The sequence below is a fragment of the Phyllobates terribilis genome, unplaced genomic scaffold (genome assembly GCF_046119375.1).
Source record: "Phyllobates terribilis strain yellow unplaced genomic scaffold, ASM4611937v1 Scaffold_1__5_contigs__length_1240528914, whole genome shotgun sequence".
NCBI classification, from domain to species: domain Eukaryota; kingdom Metazoa; phylum Chordata; class Amphibia; order Anura; family Dendrobatidae; genus Phyllobates; species Phyllobates terribilis.
The window spans coordinates 901,816,288-901,840,220 of NW_027362761.1; the positions used below are offsets into that span (position 1 = coordinate 901,816,288).

Below are 23,933 nucleotides of genomic sequence, written 5' to 3' on the forward strand. Positions count from 1 at the left end.
CGGCACCTCCACCTATCAGCTGCTAGCAATTTACGGTGACAGGCAGATGTAATAGTTGAATAGAGGTGGGGCCTGGCACTGTTGGCTTGATAAATGGCTTCTGGGACACTTTGGAGAAACGACCGTACCACTGATTCGAGAGCCAAATCAATGTAACGCTGAGCTGTTAGTGTACCTGGAATGAATACTAGTGGAGTCCTGGCTACCATACATTATGCCACCCCACACCATAATCCCAGAATGGTGTGACGTTCCTTAGTGAAGGCCTTTTCATTGCATTGCTCAAGTAGTCTCTAGACTAATCTCTGGCTATCATTGTGTCCAAGACAAAAACAGCACTCATTTCTGAAGAGGATAGACCTCCATTGCGATCTTGCTCTGGACCACTATTTCTTTTAGAGCAGTGGTGTGAGGTCAGTGAAAAACCTGTAGCAGGATCTCTGACATTTGCCCAATGTTGTGCAAATGCCATCTGATGGTTTGTGTAGACAATGTTTGACCCCTTAGGATCGGTATGTGATGTCCAATTTCACGTGCAGTACAGAATAGATCAATCATGGAACCAGTAATACAGCTATTTCCCAAAAATGTCCGAGGAGCATTTTTTTACAACAAAACAATGCCATGCCACATGGTGTGCGTGCTACTGTGCGCAACTTGCATGGTCTAAACAAGCTACCATGGCCTGAGACATCTCTGGTCTCGTCTCCCATTGAGGAATCATTGTTTGGCAATTACAAAGGGAGCTGCCAGCAGAGGATCTAGATGGTTTGTCTGCCTAAATGCATTCAGCGTGGCAGAACATTCCACAACCATTAATAACCTCAGTGATAAGATTCGGTACATATAAGTGCACGTATTTCTGCGTGTTGCGCTCATACTCTATACTGAATAAATTGAGATGTCTTGAATTTTTATTTTTTCATCATTTCCATATTACAAACAGGTCTATAAATCCTGTAATTAACACAATTTCATGACTTTTCGCTTTGGAGCTGCATTTTTAGTATTGAGCAGTGCATTATTTCAGTATTGGGCCTCATTCATTGTATATGTTGTATCATATGCTTGGAAAACAAAACCAGGAAAATGTGCAAATGTCTCCATTACACTTTCTCCCAGTTTATGATCCACTCCTGGTTCTAGCTACAAATATGGATGGAAAAATACACAAATGTGAGTTTCATTGACTGGTAACCTTTAATGCTATAGCAAATCATTATTGCCCTGAAATTCAGGTGTTACTGGGGTGACAAGGAGCCCCCTTTCTCTATAAACTGGCTTCTAGGGAACATTAGGAATTGCTCTGATCTTGGCGATTTTATGAAACCAAGACGGTGTACTGCTGCTGACGTTGTGTGAACAGTGAGCAAAGCATTGACGCCGCTGCCATAAATTTATAGCAACTGAAGGGAGTGACACAATGGAGTCTCAAAACATTCACAAGTGGTCTTCCCTGCCCCCTAGTGTCAAAGTAGCAGATGACATCTAACTTCCTTCAGCCCGTTTTTTTGTTCAGTTTAAAACAAAAACTAGGGTAAAGTCATATAAATTGTCACTAAGCTGTTTAGATTTTGAGTCTTAAGACATGTTCTACTCATTTTTTGAACACTATCAAAGCTTGATGAAAGATTCAAGCTAAAAATCTTAAATAAAAATTTGGGAAATTTGTTTCACCAAACAATGGAAACCAAAATCAGCCAATGAAGGTTGGATTCCTAATCACCCCCAAAATCAAAGTAAACAATTGAAATCACAAATTGCTACAATTTGCCCAATTTCATCACTGCAATTCACAATGTGACTTAGTGGTGTGTATGGCCCCACATGCCTGTATGTATTCTTGACAGTATCCGGGATAATCCTGATGAAAGAACAGATGGTGTCCTGAGGGATCTCCTTCCACCTCAGATCAGAGAATCAGTGAGCTCCGGGACAATCTGCAGCACTGCTTAGCGGCAGATGCACCGATATGAGGTCCTAGACCACAGTCAATGGTGTCAACCTACGAGGTTGGGTATTTTCCTGGTCCGGAGAGAACCCAGGGCACACTGCACTAGAGTAAGGTCGGCCAATGGCAGAGGATTTTACCCCAATACATAACAGTCGGTACCATTGACCATCACAGAGGTTTGTGCAACCCTTGGCGGCCATATCTTCCCAGACATCACCGACCCACCACCAAACCTGTCCGGCTGGATGGAGTTAGAGATGTCACATCATCTCCAGACTAACACATCTGTCACACTGCTCCGTGTGAACCTGCTCTAATCTGAAGAGGATTAGGCACAAACGGTGGACATCAGCACTCCGCATCTGACAGCTCGGTAGGACATATGTATACCAGAAGCTCACTAAGTCAGTCATTTTATGTGGCTCTGGTTCTTCTCCTCCTCCTCACATAAAGAAGCAAATACCAGCCCTGCTGATGACACTGTACAGCTCTCCCCCATGCTTTTTCAGACTGTTCTGGTAGACGTGTGCCATTCTAGGGTAACTGGACTACCTGCGCAACCCGACTGGGCGGCAGGACCAACATCATGCTACCAATAGTGACAAGGACACCAGCAAAAATTAGATACTCTCCTTATCTATGTTGACTGATTAACAGTCTGTGGCTACCACCTACATAACCATTCCCCTTTTTTGGGGTGTCTTGATGTGACCTCTCCAGTGCACCTTTTTTAACTTTATTTGCAAAGCAGGTGAAAGAGACAAAGTCTTTAACCCCTTCACTACCTGGCGATTTACCGTTTATTTACTCCTCCCCTTCTTCCAGGAGCCATAACTTTTTTTTTCTGCCCACGAGGGTTTGTCTTCTTCCGGGACAAGTTGTACTTTTGAATGATTCTATTCATTTTACCACATAGTGTACTGGAAAACATATCAAGTGCGTTGAAAATACACAAAAAAAAAAAAAAAAAAAAAAAGTGCAATTCCACAATTGGATTCACTATATGGTAAAACTGACCCAGCAATAAGATTCTCCAGGTCAATATGAGTACGCAGATACCAAACATGTATAGTTTTTGAATTAGGTGGATAAAAAAAAAAAAAAAAGTTTACTGCTATTTTCCCAAGAGCCATAAGGTTTCCATTTTTTTGGGGGGGATCTGGGACTGGGTGAGGTCTTTTTTTTTTTTCAACCTGAGCTGATAATTTTTATTGATAACATTTGGGGGGTAGCAATGATCTTTTGATCGCCTCTTATTGCAATGTTGTGGCGGCCAAAAAAACCCATAATTCTGACATTGATTTCTTGTTACGCCATCTTCCGATCGGATTAATATATTTTGATTAATCACACATTTAATGTAGCGATATCGAGTGCATCTTTAATTGCTTTATTTTTAATGAGGCAAGAGAGTACCGTAATGACAGGAATGGGGGGGGGGGGCGCAACCCTTCTGTTGACCCGTGGCAGACATGACAACCCATCGGCGCCCCGCAAATTGCATGACAGGGATGCCGATGTGCGGGATTTGTTATGCGCTTCTGGCCGGTGAATGTTAAATCCCGCTGTCAGTGATTGACAGCAAGACTTAACTGGTTAACAGCCGCGGGCTTTTAGAAGCACTTGATAGCTGATTAAATTAGTCATCAAGTGCAGGGCTTAGATGTGGGCTTGGCCTGCGAGCCCACATCAGAGGCAGGGATGGTAAACCTGGGCTCAGATGGCCGTATTTCACGGTACAGATACGGACTGCAATGCCTTAACTGACCTATAATGTTCGGGGCAGGAGACCTGCGGACAGTTCCCTCAATTTGAGCAGGGTATATATTTGCAGAGACCGAGTGTCAGTAAAGTGAAAACCCTGTTACTAGTTGGCACTGGGAAATAAACCAATTAAGACGTCTGTTTTTCACAGATAAAACACGTATTCATAGTATAAGGTGCTATTCACACGCCAATGTTTGTGAATGTCATTGATGAAATACTGACCAAGACATTGAACGGTCTGTGCAATAAAGATCAGACAGCTAAATGAGGCCTAAAGATATAACTAGTCTTTATACTTAACACAGTGACCCTCTGTACCAAACTTTGCCCTTCCCAGTAGGCCTCCCTGATCGTAGCGCATCGCACCCTTCCTTAATTCTACTCCATTGTTATAGTTTGTGAAAAAAAAAAAAAAATTAGGACATTAGTTCCCAGTTGGTGGCTCAGTTTTGTTAATTTTCACATCAAATAATTCAGAACAGAGTCACATTGATTATTTTTATTGACTCCAGCATAGCTATGATGCATCGATGTTCGGCAGTGGCTGTACAAAAGGATTTGGATGATACAGAATTGTTGCTTTAAGGCACTAGAGAGTCCATAAGTGCTGAGAAAACCGCAGTGTGTAAAACAGAACGGTCATAATCATATAGTAAGCAAGAGACTATAAAAATATAGATCTGCAGTGCAGCCGGGAAAATTATCTGTATTTATAAAATCCTTCTCCAGTTTTCTTTCCCAATTTCTTCTCGGCAACCAGCTTATTGAGCAATTCACTGGGGGCAAAAAGGGGGTTTTCAGGTTCCATCTGGTACCAACCTGTGTTGTGGTGAAGAAAAATAAAACCACAGCATATTAATTCAAAATACAAATTTTCTGAAAATGCAGTATATGGAATTATTTTGCTTTTATGCCACCATCTTCCCTAGATGAAATAATTCAGAGAGCTTTATAATTGAAAGGAGTTGTCCAATCTTGTAATGTTAATGAGCCCAATCAAGTACATGAAGCAAACAGCTGAATTCATGATAGAGACCAAAGATTTACATTAAAGCACCCAATTATCAACTTTGCTTCTGTTAAACAGGGCAGAATACTACGTAACAAAGCCATTAGGATTCAAGAATACTCTGGATGGCTGCTGAACTAATACAATCAACCTGCAAAGTAAAAAACAAAGAAACAAAAACCCACACAAAAGAACTGAATACATGGAAGAGTCCCCCAAATATTAGAATATTTTGTAAATTAAAATGACTGGCCCTACCATCAATGATGTATTTACTAGTGTCAAGACCAACGTAATCCAGAAGTTCAAAAGGACCCAATGGGTAACCGGCCCCCAATTTCATTGCAAAATCGATATCTTCTTTAGATGCATGACCTAAAAACAAGAAAACATTTGGTTGGACTTAAAGTAATCAGGAGGGAGAAGCTCCTCCACCATCACATCTACATAGTCCATCAATAACTGCTGCCATCTCCTCTCAGTAATGTAACAATCTGTCCTTGCCGACTACACAATTAACTAGAGAACTGAGAATTATGGAAACAAATGAACAGTTCAGGAAGAGAAAGAAGCACGCTGACAGCCGAGCACAGCAGGAGCCGCACTGCAACTACAGCGTGCACGCTATTAGGGAGAATGAATGGTCACTGCTCCCCACGCACGCAGTGGGGAGAAGGAGTGGGTGCCAAGCATACCAGGATGAGGGGAGGGGGCCCATACATATTAGGATGGGGATGACAGCCACGAATAACAGGAAGGAGGGGGTCATATATTATATTACACACACACCAGGATGGGGTGGGGGGGGGGGGGGGAACATTACCCCTATACAGGGTCAGCAGTAGACCCCTCCCCATTAACAGGGCATCATGACCACATTTTTTTTTTTGCCTCTCCCCTTTCAATTTTCCTCCTCTAAAACCTAGGTACGTATTATAGTCCAAAAAACACAGTATTTCTCCACTGACCGCTGTATGGCGGCTTGTTTTTTTTTGTGGCACAAGATGGTTTTTTCAGCGATACCATTTGTATTTATATTTGTGTTTTATTACACTTTGTTGGTATGATGAAAAAGCATAGTTTTGCCACATTTATTAATTTTTTTTTTTTTTTAGACTATTTAGTGCTGATGCATCACAAATATTTAAACAGGTTGCAATGTAACAAAATAGGTAAACAGCCAAGGGGGAGAATACTTTTGCAAGCCACTGTATAATATATGTGCACTGCAGCCACCATGTGTGAGATCAGCCTGAAATTTGATAGCAAAGGCATGACCATAATCTTCACTAGAGAAGATGCCAATTAGTCTTCGATTCTGCCCTTACTCATCAACAAGTCCACTTTAAGGGGATGTCCACCGCTTTAAAATGAATCTGTCAGCAGGCTATTGACAAGTAATCTAAGGACTGCATAATGTAGCAGCTGAGACAGATTTCAGGGATGTGTAACTTATTAGGCTGTGTGCCATTTCCATACAATGAAGGATTATCACTGCCTGGACAGCAATGCACCTAAACCCTGGTCCAACCATGCACCCTCCACTGATAAGCAGCTCTCTGGCAAGAGACAATGTTCATAGAGCTGTGGTGTGGGCAGGGACAGCTTTCTGAGCTGTTACATCTAAACACAATTGTGGCACCCAGTAAACTAAGTGATACACCATTGGAATTTGGGTCTGTTGCTCTACATCATGCTGCTCTCAGATGAGGTAGCAAACACCTGTTGACAGATTCCCTTTAAGAGATTAAGGCTCACAAGGAGTTTGATGCTGCGTATTGTCGCTGTATCAAAAACCAGAGTCTTACAGTTCCATCACAGTAAATGGGATTCATATAAATCTCGGGTCCAGAAACACACACGTGTCCCCTGTTGGTCACCCCACACCCCCTGCCGGAAGAGGAAGCCATAAGTCCAATCAGAATCTGTGGGAGAACACAGTACGGAGTGGCGGCAGGGGCCCAGTAGATCTAGTTGATTTCTCCCCTCCCCCTCTTGTTTTTTGCACCACCCTGAGCCCATTAATACTCTTTCAAGTAGTGGTGAATCACTAGAGTGTCCTCAAGTTGCGCTTTGGATGTTGATAACCATTTGGATAGGTCTTTGGTCTGTTTCACCATTAATATGAGACGTACCGAGTCCAATTACATTTACTCTGTTCCTCAGCTGGATTAGGTGAACAATATCTCCCCAGGATGAAGAAACCCTTAATATCACAATGCAAAATTATGGGAAATTCTCCAGAAATATCAACTTTTCTATTCCATGAGACAATACTGTTCTCCTGCATTATTTTTCAGATATCTGGATGTAGACAGATTGCAGCCCAGTGACCTACCTCTTTCATAAAGACGCACAGATTCCATTAGATATGGTACCAGAAGGCGATTAACAATAAACCCAGGGGTGTCCTGAGAAAGAAGCAAGAATATTAAATCCCACAATGTCTGTCCGCCATCTCATCCTTCTCTGCCAGATTTCTAAAACTCAACATGGATAAAACAAGAGTTCATCATCTTTCCACCCTCTCATTCATATCCCCCATCTGACTTACCCATCAACGTCAATGGCTGTCCACTCTCCCCAGTCCCACAAGCTCGCTGCCTTGGGGTAACTCTGGACTCTGATCTTTCCTTCAAACCACATATCCAAGCCCTTTCCACTTCCTGCCGACTCCAACTCAAGAATATCTCCCGGATCCGTGCATTCCTCAGCAAAGACTCTGCAAAAACACTAGTGCATGCCCTCATCATCTCCCGCCTCGACTACTGCAACCTTCTGCTCTGTGGCCTCCCTTCCAACACTCTTGCACCCCAACAATCTATCCTAAACTCTGCTGCCCAACTAATCCACCTGTCCCCCGCTATTCCCCAGCCTCTCCTCTGTCAATCAGTTCACTGGCTCCCCACTGCCCAGAGACTCCAGTTCAAAACCCTAACCATGGCATACAAAGCCATCCACAACCTGTCTCCTCCATACATCTGTGACCTAGTCTCCCGGTACTTACTTGCATGCAACCTCCGATCCGCACAAGATCTCCTTCTCTACTCCCCTCTTATCTCCTCTTCCCACAATCGCATACAAGATTTCTCCCGTGCATCCCCCCTACCCCAGACTCTCGCCTACCATGGAAGCCTTCAAAAGAAACCTGAAGACCTACCTCTTCCGACAAGCCTACAACCTGCAGTAACCACCGCTCCACCACATTACTGCATGACCTCCTCTACCCCCACCTACTGCATCCTCACCCATCCCTTGTAGACTGAGCCCTCGCGGGCAGGGTCCTCACTCCTCCTGTACCAGTCGCTGACTCGTTTTGTTAAGACTATGTAAATGTTTTTGCTATGTATACCCCTATCACATGTAAAGCGCCATGGAATAAATGGCATAATAATAATAATAATAATAATAATAATAATATGTACCGTATTTTTTGGACCATAAGACACTTTTTTCCCCCCCAAATTTGGGAGGAAAATGGGGGGTGCGTCTTATGGTCCGAAAGTAACTTACCAGTGGTGGTGGAGTGGGATTGGCGGCGGCAGAGGTATCTGCCTGGGAGCCGGGGCCTCGCCTGGTACCAGGGCCGGTCTCTTGCTGTGAGCGGCTTCCGGTGCGCGCAGTCATCTTTCTGAAGCTGATCTACAGGAAAATGGCCACCGGAGCCAGCGCATGCGCTCTGCTACGCTGGCGGCCATTTTCCTGTATATCTCAGCTTCAGAGAGATGGCCGCGCGCACCGGAAGCCGCTCTGCCACACTACGCACAGCAAGACACCAGCCACCACTCACCCAGGTCCCCAGCCTCGGCCATCAGCACCAGGCGCCCAGCCCCAGGCACGGCTTCCTGAAGGACCTTGCCTCCCGTGTCCCCCGCTACACGGCCCTTCCAGGTAAGATACCTATTCAGACTATAAGATGGACCCCCATCTTGTCAAAAAAATATTTTTCCTATTTTCCACCCCAAAATTTGGGGTGCGTCTTATGGTCCGGTGCGTCTTCTAGTCCGAATATAATGACAGATTACCACAATCTGCAATAAATACCTGGAAAGAAAAAAAAAAAAAAAAAAAAAAAAAAAAAAAAAACCACACACACCTTATATGATAATCAGTATAATTTACCTGACATGACACCGGAGTCTTTCCAAGTGCTTTACTGAAGTCCATGAGGGAGTCAAAAGTAGTTTGGCTGGTCATTGGTGTCTTAATAACCTGCAAGAGAGGGCAAGAAGGAGAAGATGAAATGCCCTAGTAGAAACTTGTGGTGGAAGTCAGATTTTTTTTTAACATTTTAGTGGGCAACACTAGATTTATATTAAAAAAAAAAAAAAAAAAATCCCTTGCCTTCACAATGAAAGCTCACAGTGTACACCACCACTTTTATATTGTACCCAATACATTTAGAGCAAAGTTCTCACCTCCACCAGCTTCATCAGTGGTACTGGATTAAAGAAATGCAGCCCCCCGAACCGGTCCTGCCTAGATGTGGAGTTGGCCATGTCAGTGATTGGCAATGAAGACGTGTTGCTGGCAAATATGGTGTGTCTGCAAGAAATGGAGAGAGGTTAGGATATGTCAGACATAGTATTCATCCACCAGACACCGCTTATGTGCAGTATGACGGGTGATTGTAATTATAGACCACCCAACAAAATACAGTGTCCGTAAGAAAACAGGGATTGCAACTATAGGGAGTCCATTTTTTTTATTTTTTTTTTCACAGAACTCAATGGCCGCTAAAGAGACATTTTAATGCGGCATTATGGCCACAATTCAAGAATTTCCCATTGGATCTATGGGGTCTGACATAGCAGCTGAAAGAGGTGCCAAAATGCTGCCAGATTACAGCAGTCTGGAAATAATGAAAATAGACCGGACTACTATATCCAAAGCATCTACAAGGAATTGTGGTTATATTAGTGAAGAGCAACTATGGGAAATGTATTCCCTACATGCCATCAGTAACATGCAGGAGCAATTTAGGGCATATGCCATCTAAGTCAAGCAATCAATTCCTGTAGGTACGACTACATATAATAGGCAACATTAGAAATATGACAGCTGCCTAAAACTAAAAGGGAGGAAATGTAGAAGCAGCTTTCCTGTAAGGTAACTTACTGTACTGTGCAGGGCAAACGCTTAGGGTGCTTTCACATTGCATTGTGTCCCCCGTTGGGGCATACGTCCTAAATTCCCCACAAAATGGGGTCTGGATACATGCTCTGACGGAGGCCATAGACTGCAATGGTGACGGCAGAGTGAACGTGCGCTCTGCCATGCACTTTTCTCAGGAGTGCACGCCAACAGGAGGCGGACACTCCCGAAAAAAAAATACATACTGGAGAGGTCTATCTATATCTATATATCTCAGATGACAAAATAAAGACTGATGGGGTATGCTTCCTTACACCGCATCCGAAATCAGACTGTCTGCTTCCTGACCCAGAGCATTACGCTGCATAGAGGACCAGCGGCAGCAGGACATTACATTGACTCCTATGGATTTGAGTGGATCCACGTAATGCAATATTCGCGCCAGCAGACGCCTGTGGTATGCCGCTTCACTAGTGACCAACATAAGAATTGATGAAAGAGGAGCAACATCCTAATACATGGAGGAAAAGTAGTGTCATGTACTGTATTCGTGCTTTAGAGATACTATGTACCTGGTGTAAAAGGAATAATGGCAGAAAAGGATTAAATGACCATTTATTAAAATGTGCCCTACTCTGGAGCAAATTTGTCCAGCCTCTTGAATAATTCATTTTTCACTTCCAAGTTCTCAATTATGGCTTCCACCACCAGATCAGTGCTGTGCACCACGGCCGCCGCGTCTGTGCTGGTGCTGAAGTTCGAGAGGGTTTTCGTGATGAACTGTGAAGCAGCCTGAAAAGAAGAAGAGGTAAGGGGCGGGAAATATAAAGTTACACAAGCAAAGAACTGAATGTACGTAAGAGTGGATCTTCATTATGTACCAAACTCACTAGTTAGAGTGGGGCCTGTGCCAACCAAGTGCTGCCGAACACTGTACAGAATATTAGTCACCACTGTAGAGGGAGAGAACTTTATGGTCCATGGATGACTATGCTGTATACATGCTCTACTATAGATGGTTGACATAGCTAGATATCTATCTCCCTCTCTCTCTCTATTAACCCCTTCCTGCAAATAGAAGTAAATGTCCAGATTGCAAGTAGTTTACCATAATCCACCATACTTACATTCCAGGCGTAGTGGCCATGCCATCAGTAACAGCAACCGGCTGTAAGACACAGCCGAGATCCTGCTACGTGTGCTGGGACCGCTGGGACCACAGCTAGCTCTGATCGCAGCACTTTAACCCCCTAAGATGTTACGGTCAGGAGTGGCAATGATACATGTGAGCAGTTTGATAGAAGTAGATTGCTTCTTATGTCAGCGCACTTCTACCACCACAACAAAGTCATAGGGTGGCGAAGGTTGCTATAGCAACAAGGAGGCCCAACAATGGGGTCCATGTGTCATACATCAGATCCTATCAGATGTAGGGGTATGAGCCCACCTCTGTACTGTAAGGTAATGTACTGCACTACATTAATGCGGTGAAAGGATCACGTTTCAAGTTCTTTTGTGGGACAAGCTAATATAAACACCGCAAAAACGCCACATTTTGTGCGTAATACCATGAAACAATCATTTATCCCACAGTGAGTGCTGTATTCATTTACTTGCCTCATAAGTGAAAAACGAATATGCACTCCAAAAATCTGACTGCTAATAGCCAAGTCACAAAAAAAAAAACAAATGTTAATTTGTGCTTTACAGACTTTTCAGTACTATTACATAAAAAGCTTGAAGTGTTCGCCCTATAACCCCAAGGATTCCACCAATATTATCTTTTGAACTGTTATCAAAGTATGATAGAAATGATGTAGACAGGCGTTAGAACAGATTTGTATGGAGGTCCTGATGACCACCCTCTGTGCACAGTTTGCCTTGTCACCTTTATGTTACATCGCAGAATCCCCTCCTAGCAGACTTATCACAGAAATTTCAGCTGTCCTTTGATGTGGTCTGTGGTCATAAATTAGCCGAGAGAAGATCCGTTTTGGACTCAGACATTTTTACCACTCAGTGAAAGTCAAAAACCAATGGAGAATTGCATTTATTTTTCACCATTTCACTGCACTTAGAAGTTTTTACCTACATAATATGATAAAATGGATGGAGTCATGCAAAGATACAACTCATCAGGTAAGAAAATAAAAATGAAGGTCTTGGACTTTTAACCTGATGCTGTAAGAACAGGGCAGCAGAAATTCCTTAGGAATATGCGCTGTTCAATGAGATTTTTCTTGGAGCCTAAAGTCCATTTCTAGAGCCCTCATACTGCAGACGATAAATTAAGGTAGAATAAAATAGCAGCACGTCACCTCAGGCTTGTCCGCAAACATCTTCTTGGTGACTCTTTTCAAGCTGTCTTCAATACTTTTGGCAGATTTTCTCAAGATGTCATCAGTCTGGTCCACTAACACAACCGTGTGTCCGGTTGCTGCAGCCACCTGAAGCGGAAAAAAAAAAAAAGAGCCTCCAAGTATGAGCAAGTTTATCCTTACATATTGAGGGGCACAGTATTTATTGACTGTCTAATCACACACAATATTGTTAATTCAAAGCAAAAAAACGAATTGCATAAAAATATTTGAAAGTTTGTTTGACACTAAAACCAGTATGGATATATTATCTTATGCGTTTAGTTTGAAAATCCCATTGACGACCAACATTTCTAGTGGATTATCAGTGTCACCTCCCATCTTCTACCACCTTAAGTGGCATCCCCCCCCCCCCCAATGGAAATTCAGGGAGGACAAGGTTGACCTCAATTACACAATCAGTGGTGACTTTACACCAGAGTTGAAGTCTAGAAACAAAACAAGCAGGTAATCTACAGTATTGTCAAGGTCAGCACAGACCAAACTAAACATTAACCTGATCGTCAGATGAAGCCGCATCTGTGTGGAGCATGATAGGGCCTGCGCCTCACCTCCAGTACACTAGTCCTACTTATCTATATCTTGTATGAATCTGATAAGATGCAGGTCACCCACAGCACTGACGGAGAGTCATCATGAGTGGAATATACACTCTAACCTAAGTGAGAACCTATAGGCTGTGTGCCCACGATGCGTTTAAGCGTTTCCGCAGCGGCAAAAAACACTGCAGAAACGCATGGTAGAAGGTCTGCCATGTCCCCCAATGATAATCCACATGTGCTGTGTACATGCTGCGGAGATGATGGTACATCAAGAGAATGCCAAGAGTGTGCAAAGCAGTCATCAAAGCAAAAGGTGGCTACTTTGAAGAACCTAGAATGTAAGACATATTTTCAGTTGTTTCACACTTTTTTGTTAAGTATATAATTCAACATGTATTAATTCATAGTTTTGATGCCTTCAGTGTGAATGTACAATTTTCATAGTCATGAAAATACAGAAAAATCTTTAAATGAGAAGGTGTGTCCAAACTTTTGGTCAGTACTGTACGTACAGGGAACTTCTAAGTTAATCTCTCCCCAACATGTGAAGTACATGTATGGCAGGTTTCCTTTAAATGGAAAACACTGCCCCCCCCCCCATCCTGGTCATTGTCTCCTGCCGTTTCCAGCACTGCTCCAGTCCTCTCCCACCTTCATGTGACCGCACCTCTGACTTCACGGCTGACAGGGCACAATTAGTCACTTTAACACAAGTGTACGACAGCCATGTTCCGAGTAAGACTTACATTTAGAAAGTGACCTCCGGTCCACACAAGGGATGCTGGGTGAGCCGGCAGGTGACAAATGCAGTCACTTGATGGAAGAGCTGCGCAGGAAGTGGCAGAAGACAGCAACTGCTAAGTATCTGAATTCATTCACACAATTAGGATTGGTAACAGGGGTAAAGATAGATATCTATATATAAAAAAAAAAAAAAAAAAAAAAACCTGCGTGGTTCTTTAATGAGTACTGCAGTCTCAGGGTTCAACCCCTTTTTAACAAGTTTCTTCACCATTTAGTAGAGCATCACCAACTGTTACGACCTGCTGCAAATGTGATGCATAACCAGCCACCAGCTTCTGTGTCTTCCTGCGGAATCTTACCACTTTCCTCAGTAGTGATTTCCAGTTTACCAATATTCTTGGTTTTGCCTTCTACAAATATTTTCTCTGGAGTTCAAGTCAAGAAACTAATGGGCTCTTCAGGACTTTCTGACACCAGACCTTGGTGGACATTAACTTATGCTTGGGATAATTGTCCTGTTAAGGGAGGTCCACTGACACCCAAGCTTCAGCTTCATCATAGAAGATGATATTTTCTCCCAAGATTTCTTGATACTTAAATGAATCCATCTTACCATCCACATGCTGCAGATTTCCAGTGACAGCTGAAGCAAAGCAGCCCCAGAGCATCAACAAGACACCACCATGCTTCACTGTAGGCAGGGTGTTCTCTCACTATATTCATGATTGTACCTCCTTCAGACACCGGCTAGAAAAGTTCCAGTTACACCACTCCACAGAAGCCCAAAATTTTTGTGACTTATTAATGCATCTTGCGGTTCAGGCATGGAAATTTCAGCATTTAGTATTAAATCATCAACATCACTAGGACCATTATCCCCTTGGGCTGCTCAGATGAACTCCTCTCCCCGAACAGCCCCTCCTCCACAAATTTGAGCATGGGAAGGGGGGGGGGGGGTTGGAATGAAGAAATACACTCACATACGGATCAACTGTTATTTATTTATTTTTTTTTTTTTATTACTTTATTTTTTTAAACAGACATACTGCCATTATTAACCTAGGAATTGCATTTCACCATATACATTTTAAAAGGTTGTTGACGTATAGAAACAAAATGCCAGATGCTTAAGAGAAAAAAAGAAACCCACAAACCACAAGGACGAAGATATTCTGAGTTTCCTGGATAAAACTCAGACGATTTTGTATATGCTGACGTAAACTTAGGCTTATTCTGCAAGCGGAGACCTTGCTGCCACCAGGTTTTGATGAAGATCTTCTGACCCTTTGCCTCCTCAAACCCAGTGCTGGGGGGAGGATACCCTTCCATAGCAAGAAGAGGAAACCATTTCCTGTAAAGAGGTTGGTTGCCACTTTGCTGATGTCTGTTCATATCTCAACGGTGGGGATGCAGCACCCTTAAGTTCATGAACGCGGCGAGAACACAGCAGCTCCATCATTTTTATAGTGGCAGCGGCTGATACTGCAGATCCTCCTCCTATTCGCTATAGTTTGGATAGAGCTGCTGTGTCATGGCAGCATCTAAGAACCTTCAGCGGGCACAGGTAACAGATCGGCAGGGGTGCCAGGTGACACATCCCCACCAATGAGAAACTGATGGCCTACACTAAAATATATATTAGTGGCAAGATCTTTAAAGGGGGTGTCCGGTCAAAAGTGACAAGTCTGTAGACTTATGAATTCCCCCAGGGCACGCACTGAGTGCTGCGTGGATTCGCCGGTTTCAGACCCGGGACCGAAGGGTATGTACGTGTTATACATACCCCCGGCCAGTGGGTGCAGCCTCGCTCTCCATACACTTGTATTGAGCGAGGCCGTGACTCTAGTCAGACGCAACCACGTCAGTAGACGGGGCGCAGCCTTAGCGCAATACAAGTGTATGGAGCAAGGCTGCACCCACTGGCCGGGGGTATGCATAACTCATACATACACCGCCTGCACTGGGGGGGGGGATTCACAAGTCTGCAGTCACACAGAGTGATAACAGACTTATCGGTTTGGACCGGACAACCCCTTTAACTCTGAACTTACAAACTCCACATCTCTAGGAATATTCAATGCCTTTACCTCACAGCAAAGTCATCTTCGCCATACTATTAACATGCAATCAGGCATCACAGCGATCAGCCCCAGCCAGTCCAGGTATTAGATGTGTTTTATCTCAAGCACACCTGATAATACTGGAGCCTTCCCATGCCAACCTGCAGCGACCTGCCCGTAACACCCTGCGTACAAGGAGCACCTTACATCGCCAGTCACATGGCAGCAGGGCACAGTGTACTGCATGACTCACCTGCGCGATCCCGGCTCCCATCAGGCCTCCTCCGATCACGGTTACGTGCTTGATATTCAGCTTCTTGGCGGCGGCGCAGGAGGACATACATCTCGCTATGAGCTGCCGGCTGGCGGAAGCCATGTCTGCTCGGACTGCTGGGGGCTGAAGGACAGGCAGGATAATGACAGCCAGTGACGTCACCACAGGGCGCCGGGAGCAGAGGATATAGCAGAGAACCGTCATGTGACCAAACGGGGCGGGGCCAAGCACAGCTCTGACTAGACGTGAACTCGGAGCGACAGCTGTGGTGGGAAGTAATGAAGGGCTGAGACAGAACTAGCTAAGCAGTCTGTAAGGATGAAGAGAGGGCAGAGGGAGCAGTCTATAAGGATGAAGAGAGGGCAGAGGGAGCAGTCTGTAAGGATGAAGAGAGGGCAGAGGGAGCAGTCTATAAGGATGAAGAGAGGGCAGAGGGAGCAGTCTATAAGGATGAAGAGAGGGCAGAGGGAGCAGTCTGTAAGGATGAAGAGAGGGCAGAGGGAGCAGTCTGTAAGGATGAAGAGAGGGCAGAGGGAGCAGTCTATAAGGATGAAGAGAGGGCAGAGGGAGCAGTCTATAAGGATGAAGAGAGGGCAGAGGGAGCAGTCTGTAAGGATGAAGAGAGGGCAGATGGAGCAGTCTGTAAGGATGAGAGGGCAGAGGGAGCAGTCTGTGAGGATGAAGAGAGGGCAGAGGGAGCAGTCTGTAAGGATGAAGAGAGGGTAGAGGGAGCAGTCTGTAAGGATGAAGAGAGGGCAGAGGGAGCAGTCTGTAAGGATGAAGAGAGGGCAGAGGGAGCAGTCTGTAAGGATGAAGAGAGGGCAGAGGGAGCAGTCTGTCAGGATGAAAATGTAGCAGAGGGAGCAGTCTAAGGATGAAGAGAAGGCAGAGGGAGCAGTCTGTAAGGCTGAAGAGAGGGCAGAGAGAGCAGTCTATAAGGATGAAGAGAGAGCAGTCTGTAAGGATGAAGAGAGAGCAGTCTGTAAGGATGAAGAGAGAGCTGGGGGAGCAGTCTGTAAGGATGAAGAGGGAGCAGTCTGTAAGGATGAAGAGAGAGCAGTCTGTAAGGATGAAGAGAGGGCAGAGAGAGCAGTCTGTAAGGATGAAGAGAGAGCAGTCTGTAAGGATGAAGAGGGAGCAGTCTGTAAGGATGAAGAGAGAGCAGTCTGTAAGGATGAAGAGAGAGCAGGGGGAGCAGTCTGTAAGGATGAAGAGAGGGCAGAGAGACCCTTCTGTAAGGATGAAGAGGGGGCAGAGGGAGCAGTCTGTAAGGATGAAGAGAGGGCAGAGGGAGCAGTCTATAAGGATGAAGAGAGGGCAGAGGGAGCAGTCTGTAAGGATGAAGAGAGGGCAGAGGGAGCAGTCTGTAAGGATGAAGAGAGGGCAGAGGGAGCAGTCTATAAGGATGAAGAGAGGGCAGAGGGAGCAGTCTGTAAGGATGAAGAGAGGGCAGAGGGAGCAGTCTATAAGGATGAAGAGGGAGCAGTCTATAAGGATGAAGAGAGGGCAGAGGGAGCAGTCTATAAGGATGAAGAGAGGGCAGAGGGAGCAGTCTGTAAGGATGAAGAGGGGAGAGAGGGAGCAGTCTGTAAGGATGAAGAGAGGGCAGAGGGAGCAGTCTGTAAGGATGAAGAGAGGGCAGAGGGAGCAGTCTGTAAGGATGAAGAGAGGGCAGAGGGAGCAGTCTGTAAGGATGAAGAGAGGGCAGAGGGAGCAGTCTGTAAGGATGAAGAGAGGGCAGAGAGAGCAGTCTGTAAGGATGAAGAGGGAGCAGTCTGTAAGGATCAAGAGAGGGCAGAGGGAGCAGTCTGTCAGGATAAAAATGTAGCAGAGGGAGCAGTCTAAGGATGAAGAGAAGGCAGAGGGAGCAGTCTGTAAGGCTGAAGAGAGGGCAGAGAGAGCAGTCTATAAGGATGAAGAGAGAGCAGTCTGTAAGGATGAAGAGAGAGCAGTCTGTAAGGATGAAGAGAGAGCAGTCTGTAAGGATGAAGAGAGAGCTGGGGGAGCAGTCTGTAAGGATGAAGAGGGAGCAGTCTGTAAGGATGAAGAGAGGGCAGAGAGCAGTCTGTAAGGATGAAGAGGGAGCAGTCTGTAAGGATGAAGAGAGAGCAGTCTGTAAGGATGAAGAGAGAGCAGGGGGAGCAGTCTGTAAGGATGAAGAGAGGGCAGAGAGACCCTTCTGTAAGGATGAAGAGGGAGCAGTCTGTAAGGATGAAGAGAGGGCAGAGACAGCAGTCTAAGGATGAAGAGACAGCAGTCTGTAAGGATGAAGAGAGAGCAGTCTGTAAGGATGAAGAGAGGGCAGAGAGAGCAGTCTGTAAGGATGAAGAGAGAGCAGTCTGTAAGGATGAAGAGAGGGCAGAGGGAGCAGTTTGTAAGGATGAAGAGAGGGCAGCGGGAGCAGTCTATAAGGATGAAGATGTGGCAGAGGGAGCAGTTTAAGGATGAAGAGAGGGTAGCGGGATCAGTCTGTAAGGATGAAGAGGGGAGAGAGGGAGCAGTCTGTAAGGATGAAGAGGGGAGAGAGGGATCAGTCTGTAAGGATGAAGAGGGGAGAGAGGGAGCAGTCTATAAGGATGAAGAGAGGGTAGAGGGATCAGTCTGTAAGGATGAAGAGAGGGCAGAGGGAGCAGTCAATAAGGATAAAGAGAGGGCAGAGGGAGCAGTCTATAAGGATGAAGAGAGGGTAGAGGGATCAGTCTGTAAGGATGAAGAGGGGAGAGGGGGAGCAGTCTGTAAGGATGAAGAGGGGAGAGAGGTAGCAGTCTGTAAGTATGAAGAGGGAGCAGTCTGTAAGAATGAAGAGAGGACAGAGGGAGCAGTCTCTAAGGATGAAGAGAGAGCAGAGGGAGCAGTCTGTAAGGATGAAGAGAGGGTAGAGGGAGCAGTCTGTAAGGATGAAGAGGGGAGAGAGGCAGCAGTCTGTAAGGATGAAGGGAGCAGTCTGTAAGGATGAAGAGGGAGCAGTCAAAGGATGAAGAGAGAGCAGAGGGAGCAGTCTGTAAGGATGAAGAGGGAGCAGTCTGTAAGGATGAAGAGAGGGCAGAGGGAGCAGTCTATAAGGATGAAGAGAGGGCAGAGGGAGCAGTCTGTAAGGATGAAGAGAGGGCAGAGGGAGCAGTCTATAAGGATGAAGAGAGGGCAGAGGGAGCAGTCTGTAAGGATGAAGAGAGGGCAGAGGGAGCAGTCTATAAGGATGAAGAGGGAGCAGTCTATAAGGATGAAGAGAGGGCAGAGGGAGCAGTCTATAAGGATGAAGAGAGGGCAGAGGGAGCAGTCTGTAAGGATGAAGAGGGGAGAGAGGGAGCAGTCTGTAAGGATGAAGAGAGGGCAGAGGGAGCAGTCTGTAAGGATGAAGAGAGGGCAGAGGGAGCAGTCTGTAAGGATGAAGAGAGGGCAGAGGGAGCAGTCTGTAAGGATGAAGAGAGGGCAGAGGGAGCAGTCTGTAAGGATGAAGAGAGGGCAGAGGGAGCAGTCTGTAAGGATGAAGAGAGGGCAGAGAGAGCAGTCTGTAAGGATGAAGAGGGAGCAGTCTGTAAGGATCAAGAGAGGGCAGAGGGAGCAGTCTGTCAGGATAAAAATGTAGCAGAGGGAGCAGTCTAAGGATGAAGAGAAGGCAGAGGGAGCAGTCTGTAAGGCTGAAGAGAGGGCAGAGAGAGCAGTCTATAAGGATGAAGAGAGAGCAGTCTGTAAGGATGAAGAGAGAGCAGTCTGTAAGGATGAAGAGAGAGCTGGGGGAGCAGTCTGTAAGGATGAAGAGGGAGCAGTCTGTAAGGATGAAGAGAGAGCAGTCTGTAAGGATGAAGAGAGGGCAGAGAGCAGTCTGTAAGGATGAAGAGGGAGCAGTCTGTAAGGATGAAGAGAGAGCAGTCTGTAAGGATGAAGAGAGAGCAGGGGGAGCAGTCTGTAAGGATGAAGAGAGGGCAGAGAGACCCTTCTGTAAGGATGAAGAGGGGGCAGAGGGAGCAGTCTGTAAGGATGAAGAGAGTGCAGAGACAGCAGTCTAAGGATGAAGAGACAGCAGTCTGTAAGGATGAAGAGAGAGCAGTCTGTAAGGATGAAGAGAGGGCAGAGAGAGCAGTCTGTGAGGATGAAGAGAGAGCAGTCTGTAAGGATGAAGAGAGGGCAGAGGGAGCAGTTTGTAAGGATGAAGAGAGTGCAGCGGGAGCAGTCTATAAGGATGAAGATGTGGCAGAGGGAGCAGTTTAAGGATGAAGAGGGGAGAGAGGGATCAGTCTGTAAGGATGAAGAGGGGAGAGAGGGAGCAGTCTATAAGGATGAAGAGAGGGTAGAGGGATCAGTCTGTAAGGATGAAGAGAGGGCAGAGGGAGCAGTCTATAAGGATGAAGAGAGGGTAGAGGGATCAGTCTGTAAGGATGAAGAGGGGAGAGGGGGAGCAGTCTGTAAGGATGAAGAGGGAGCAGTCTGTAAGAATGAAGAGAGGACAGAGGGAGCAGTCTCTTAAGGATGAAGAGAGAGCAGAGGGAGCAGTCTCTAAGGATGAAGAGAGGGTAGAGGGATCAGTCTGTAAGGATAAAGAGAGGGCAGAGGGAGCAGTCTATAAGGATGAAGAGAGGGTAGAGGGATCAGTCTAAGGATGAAGAGGGGAGAGGGGGAGCAGTCTGTAAGGATGAAGAGGGAGCAGTCTGTAAGAATGAAGAGAGGACAGAGGGAGCAGTCTCTAAGGATGAAGAGAGAGCAGAGGGAGCAGTCTGTAAGGATGAAGAGAGGGTAGAGGGAGCAGTCTGTAAGGATGAAGAGGGGAGAGAGGCAGCAGTCTGTAAGGATGAAGGGAGCAGTCTGTAAGGATGAAGAGGGAGCAGTCAAAGGATGAAGAGAGAGCAGAGGGAGCAGTCTGTAAGGATGAAGAGGGAGCAGTCTGTAAGGATGAAGAGAGGGCAGAGGGAGCAGTCTATAAGGATCAAGAGAGGGCAGAGGGAGCAGTCTAAGGATCAAGAGAGGGCAGAGGGAGCAGTCTAAGGATCAAGAGAGGGCTGAGGGAGCAGTCTATAAGGATGAAGAGAGGGCAGAGGGAGCAGTCTGTAAGGATGAAGAGAAGGCAAAAGGAGCAGTCTAAGGATGAAGAGGGAGCAGTCTGTAATGATGAAGAGAGGGCAGAGAGCAGTCTGTAAGGATGAAGAGGGAGCAGTCTGTAAGGATGAAGAGAGAGCAGTCTAATGAAGAGAGAGCAGTCTAAGAATGAAGAGGGGAGAGAGGGAGCAGTCTGTAACGATGAAGAGGGAGCAGTCTGTAAGGATGAAGAGGGGGCAGAGGGAGCAGTCTAAGGATGAAGAGGGAGCAGTCTGTACGGATGAAGAGAGGGCAGAGGGAGCAGTCTGTAAGTATGAAGAGGGAGCAGTCTGTAAGGATGAAGAGAGGGCAGAGGGAGCAGTCTGTAAGGATGAAGAGAGGGCAGAGCGAGCAGTCTGTAAGGATGAAGAGAGGGCAGAGTGAGCAGTCTGTAAGGATGAAGAGAGGGCAGAGGGAGCAGTCTGTAAGGATGAAGAGAGGGCAGAGGGAGCAGTCTGTAAGGATGAAGAGAGGGCGGAGGGAGCAGTCTGTAAGGATGAAGAGAGGGCAGAGGGATCAGTCTGTAAGGATGAAGAGAGGGCAGAGGGAGCAGTCTAAGGATGAAGAGAGGGCAAAAGGAGCAGTCTGTAAGGATGAAGAGAGGGCAGAGGGAGCAGTCTGCAAGGATAAAGAGAGGGCGGAGGGAGCAGTCTGTAAGGATGAAGAGAGGGCAGAGGGAGCAGTTTGTAAGGATGACGAGAGGGCAGATTGAGCAGTCTGTCAGTATGAAGATGTGGCAGAGGGAGCTGTCTAAGGATGAAGAGAAGGCATAGAGAGCCGTCTGTAAGGATGAATAGAGGGCAGAGGGAGCAGTCTATAAGGATGAAGAGGGGGCTGAGGGAGCAGTCTGTAAGGATGAAGAGATGGCAGAGGGACCAGTCTTTAAGGATGAAGAGAGGGCAGAGGGAGCAGTATGTAAGGATCAAGAGAGGGCAGAGGGAGCAGTCTGTCAGGATGAAGATGTGGCAGAGGGAGCAGTCTAAGGATGAAGAGAAGGCAGAAGGAGCAGTCTGTAAGGATGAAGAGAAGGCAGAGAGAGCAGTCTGTAAGGATGAAGAGGGAGCAGTCTGTAAGGATCAAGAGAGGGCAGAGGGAGCAGTCTGTAAGGATCAAGAGAGGGCAGAGGGAGCAGTCTGTCAGGATGAAGATGTGGCAGAGGGAGCAGTCTAAGGATGAAGAGAAGGCAGAAGGAGCTGTCTGAAAGGATGAAGAGAGGGCAGAGAGCATTCTGTAAGGATGAAGAGAAGGCAGAGGGAGCAGTCTGTAATGATGAAGAGAGGGCAGAGAGAGCAGTCTAAGGATGAAGAGGGGGCAGAGGGAGCAGTCTGTTAGGATGAAGAGAGAGCAGTCTGTAATGATGAAGAGAGGGCAGAGAGCAGTCTGTAAGGATGAAGAGGGGGCAGAGGAGCAGTCTAAGGATGAAGAGGGAGCAGTCTAAGGATGAAGAGAGGGCAGAGAGAGCAGTCTGTAAGGATGAGGGGGCAGAGGGAGCAGTCTGTAAGGATGAAGAGGGAGCAATCTGTAATGATGAAGGGGGGCAGAGAGCAGTCTGTAAGGATGAAGTGGGCAGAAGGAGCATTCTGTAAGGATGAAGATGGGCAGAGGGAGCAGTCTGTAAGGATGAAGAGGTGAAGTCTGCATAGATGGGGATAGGGGAGAAGTCTAAGGATGAGGACGGGGCAGGAGGAGCAGTCTGTAAGGATGAGGGGGCAGAGGTAGCAGTCTGTAAGGATGAAGAGGGAGCAGTCTGTAAGGATAAAGAGGGAGCAATCTGTAATGATGAAGGGGGGCAGAGAGCAGTCTGTAAGGATGAAGTGGGCAGAAGGAGCATTCTGTAAGGATGAAGATGGGCAGAGGGAGCAGTCTAAGGATGAAGAGGCGAAGTCTGCATAGATGGGTTTAGGGGAGAAGTCTAAGGATGAGGACGGGGCAGGAGGAGCAGTCTGTAAGATTGAAGAGAGGGCCAAGTGAGCAGTCTGTAAGGGTAAATAAGGTGCACGGAGAGCAGTCTGTAAGGATGAAAATGGGGCAGAGAGCAGTCTGTAAGGATGAAGATTGGACAAAGAGCAGTCTGTAGGGATGAAGAGCGGACAGGGGGAGCAGTCTGTAAGGTAGAAGATGGTGCAGGGTAAGCAGATTGTAAAAATGAAGTTTTAGCAAGGAGAGCTATCTGATGAAGTTGGGGCATGGAGAGCAGTCTAAGGATGAAGGGGACAGAAGGAACAGTATATTAGGATGAAGACAGGGGGAGCAGTCTATAAGTATGAAGAGGTGACTAGGAGAGCAGTCTGTAGGGATGAAAAAGATTCAGGGGCACAGTCTGTAAGATTGAAGATGAGGCAGAGGGAGAAGTCTAAGGATCAAGATGGAGCAGTCTAAGGATAAAGAGAGGGCATGGGAATAAGTCTATAAGGATAACGATAGGGCAGGGGGAGCAGTCTAAGAATGAAGATGGGGAAGAGAGAGCAGTCTATAAACAGCGACCAACATATCATTAACCAAAAAAGACCGGGTTAGAGACCCGGATGACCGGGGCTAACCCAGAAAGCCTACTCAAATCATGTTAGGAACACAAGAACGACTAGGAGTACAAATGGCTTACAAAGAAGAAAATTGTTTATTAATCAATAATTTTACCAAATTTTAAATATCAGTATAAGAATAGGGGACAAAAAAGTGCAAAAGTGCCTATCCAAAGCCCCCAAGGTGTAATGCGTCCCATCCCTGTGTAGAAAAAATTCCTAGGGCCACCAAGGAGCCCACATAAATAGTCAGGGATGCAAATATAGAGTGCACCTATCAAGGTTACATTGCACTCACCACTATAGTAGTGACCTGAGCAAATAGGGGGACTCAACTTGCCATGTGGCAGAAAAGTATGTACTCACCACAGGGACAGGACCAAGCTGGATGGGAGCGCAAATAGGGGGGGCCGCAAGGTAGCAGACGCACCTCAACGCGCTTTTTGCTGTCACAAGGCAGCCTTCTCAAGAGGAAGTGTGCATTAGAGTTCGTAGGACCTTATTAAATACGTCCCATAT

At 46.1% G+C, this 23,933-nt stretch overlaps 1 protein-coding gene across 1 annotated transcript; it reads right to left on the reverse strand.

Moving 5' to 3' along the window:
- Nucleotides 1-4,205: 4,205 nt before the first annotated feature.
- HADH (hydroxyacyl-CoA dehydrogenase) lies at nt 4,206-16,041 on the reverse strand. Its single transcript, XM_073641093.1, has 8 exons — nt 15,802-16,041; nt 12,143-12,271; nt 10,459-10,616; nt 9,149-9,275; nt 8,853-8,942; nt 7,069-7,141; nt 4,989-5,105; nt 4,206-4,540 (listed from the first exon to the last, which is right to left on the reverse strand). The coding sequence occupies exons 1-8, from the start codon at nt 16,024-16,026 to the stop codon at nt 4,422-4,424; spliced, it is 1,038 nt and encodes a 345-aa protein (XP_073497194.1). The 5' UTR covers nt 16,027-16,041; the 3' UTR covers nt 4,206-4,421.
- Nucleotides 16,042-23,933: the final 7,892 nt, after the last annotated feature.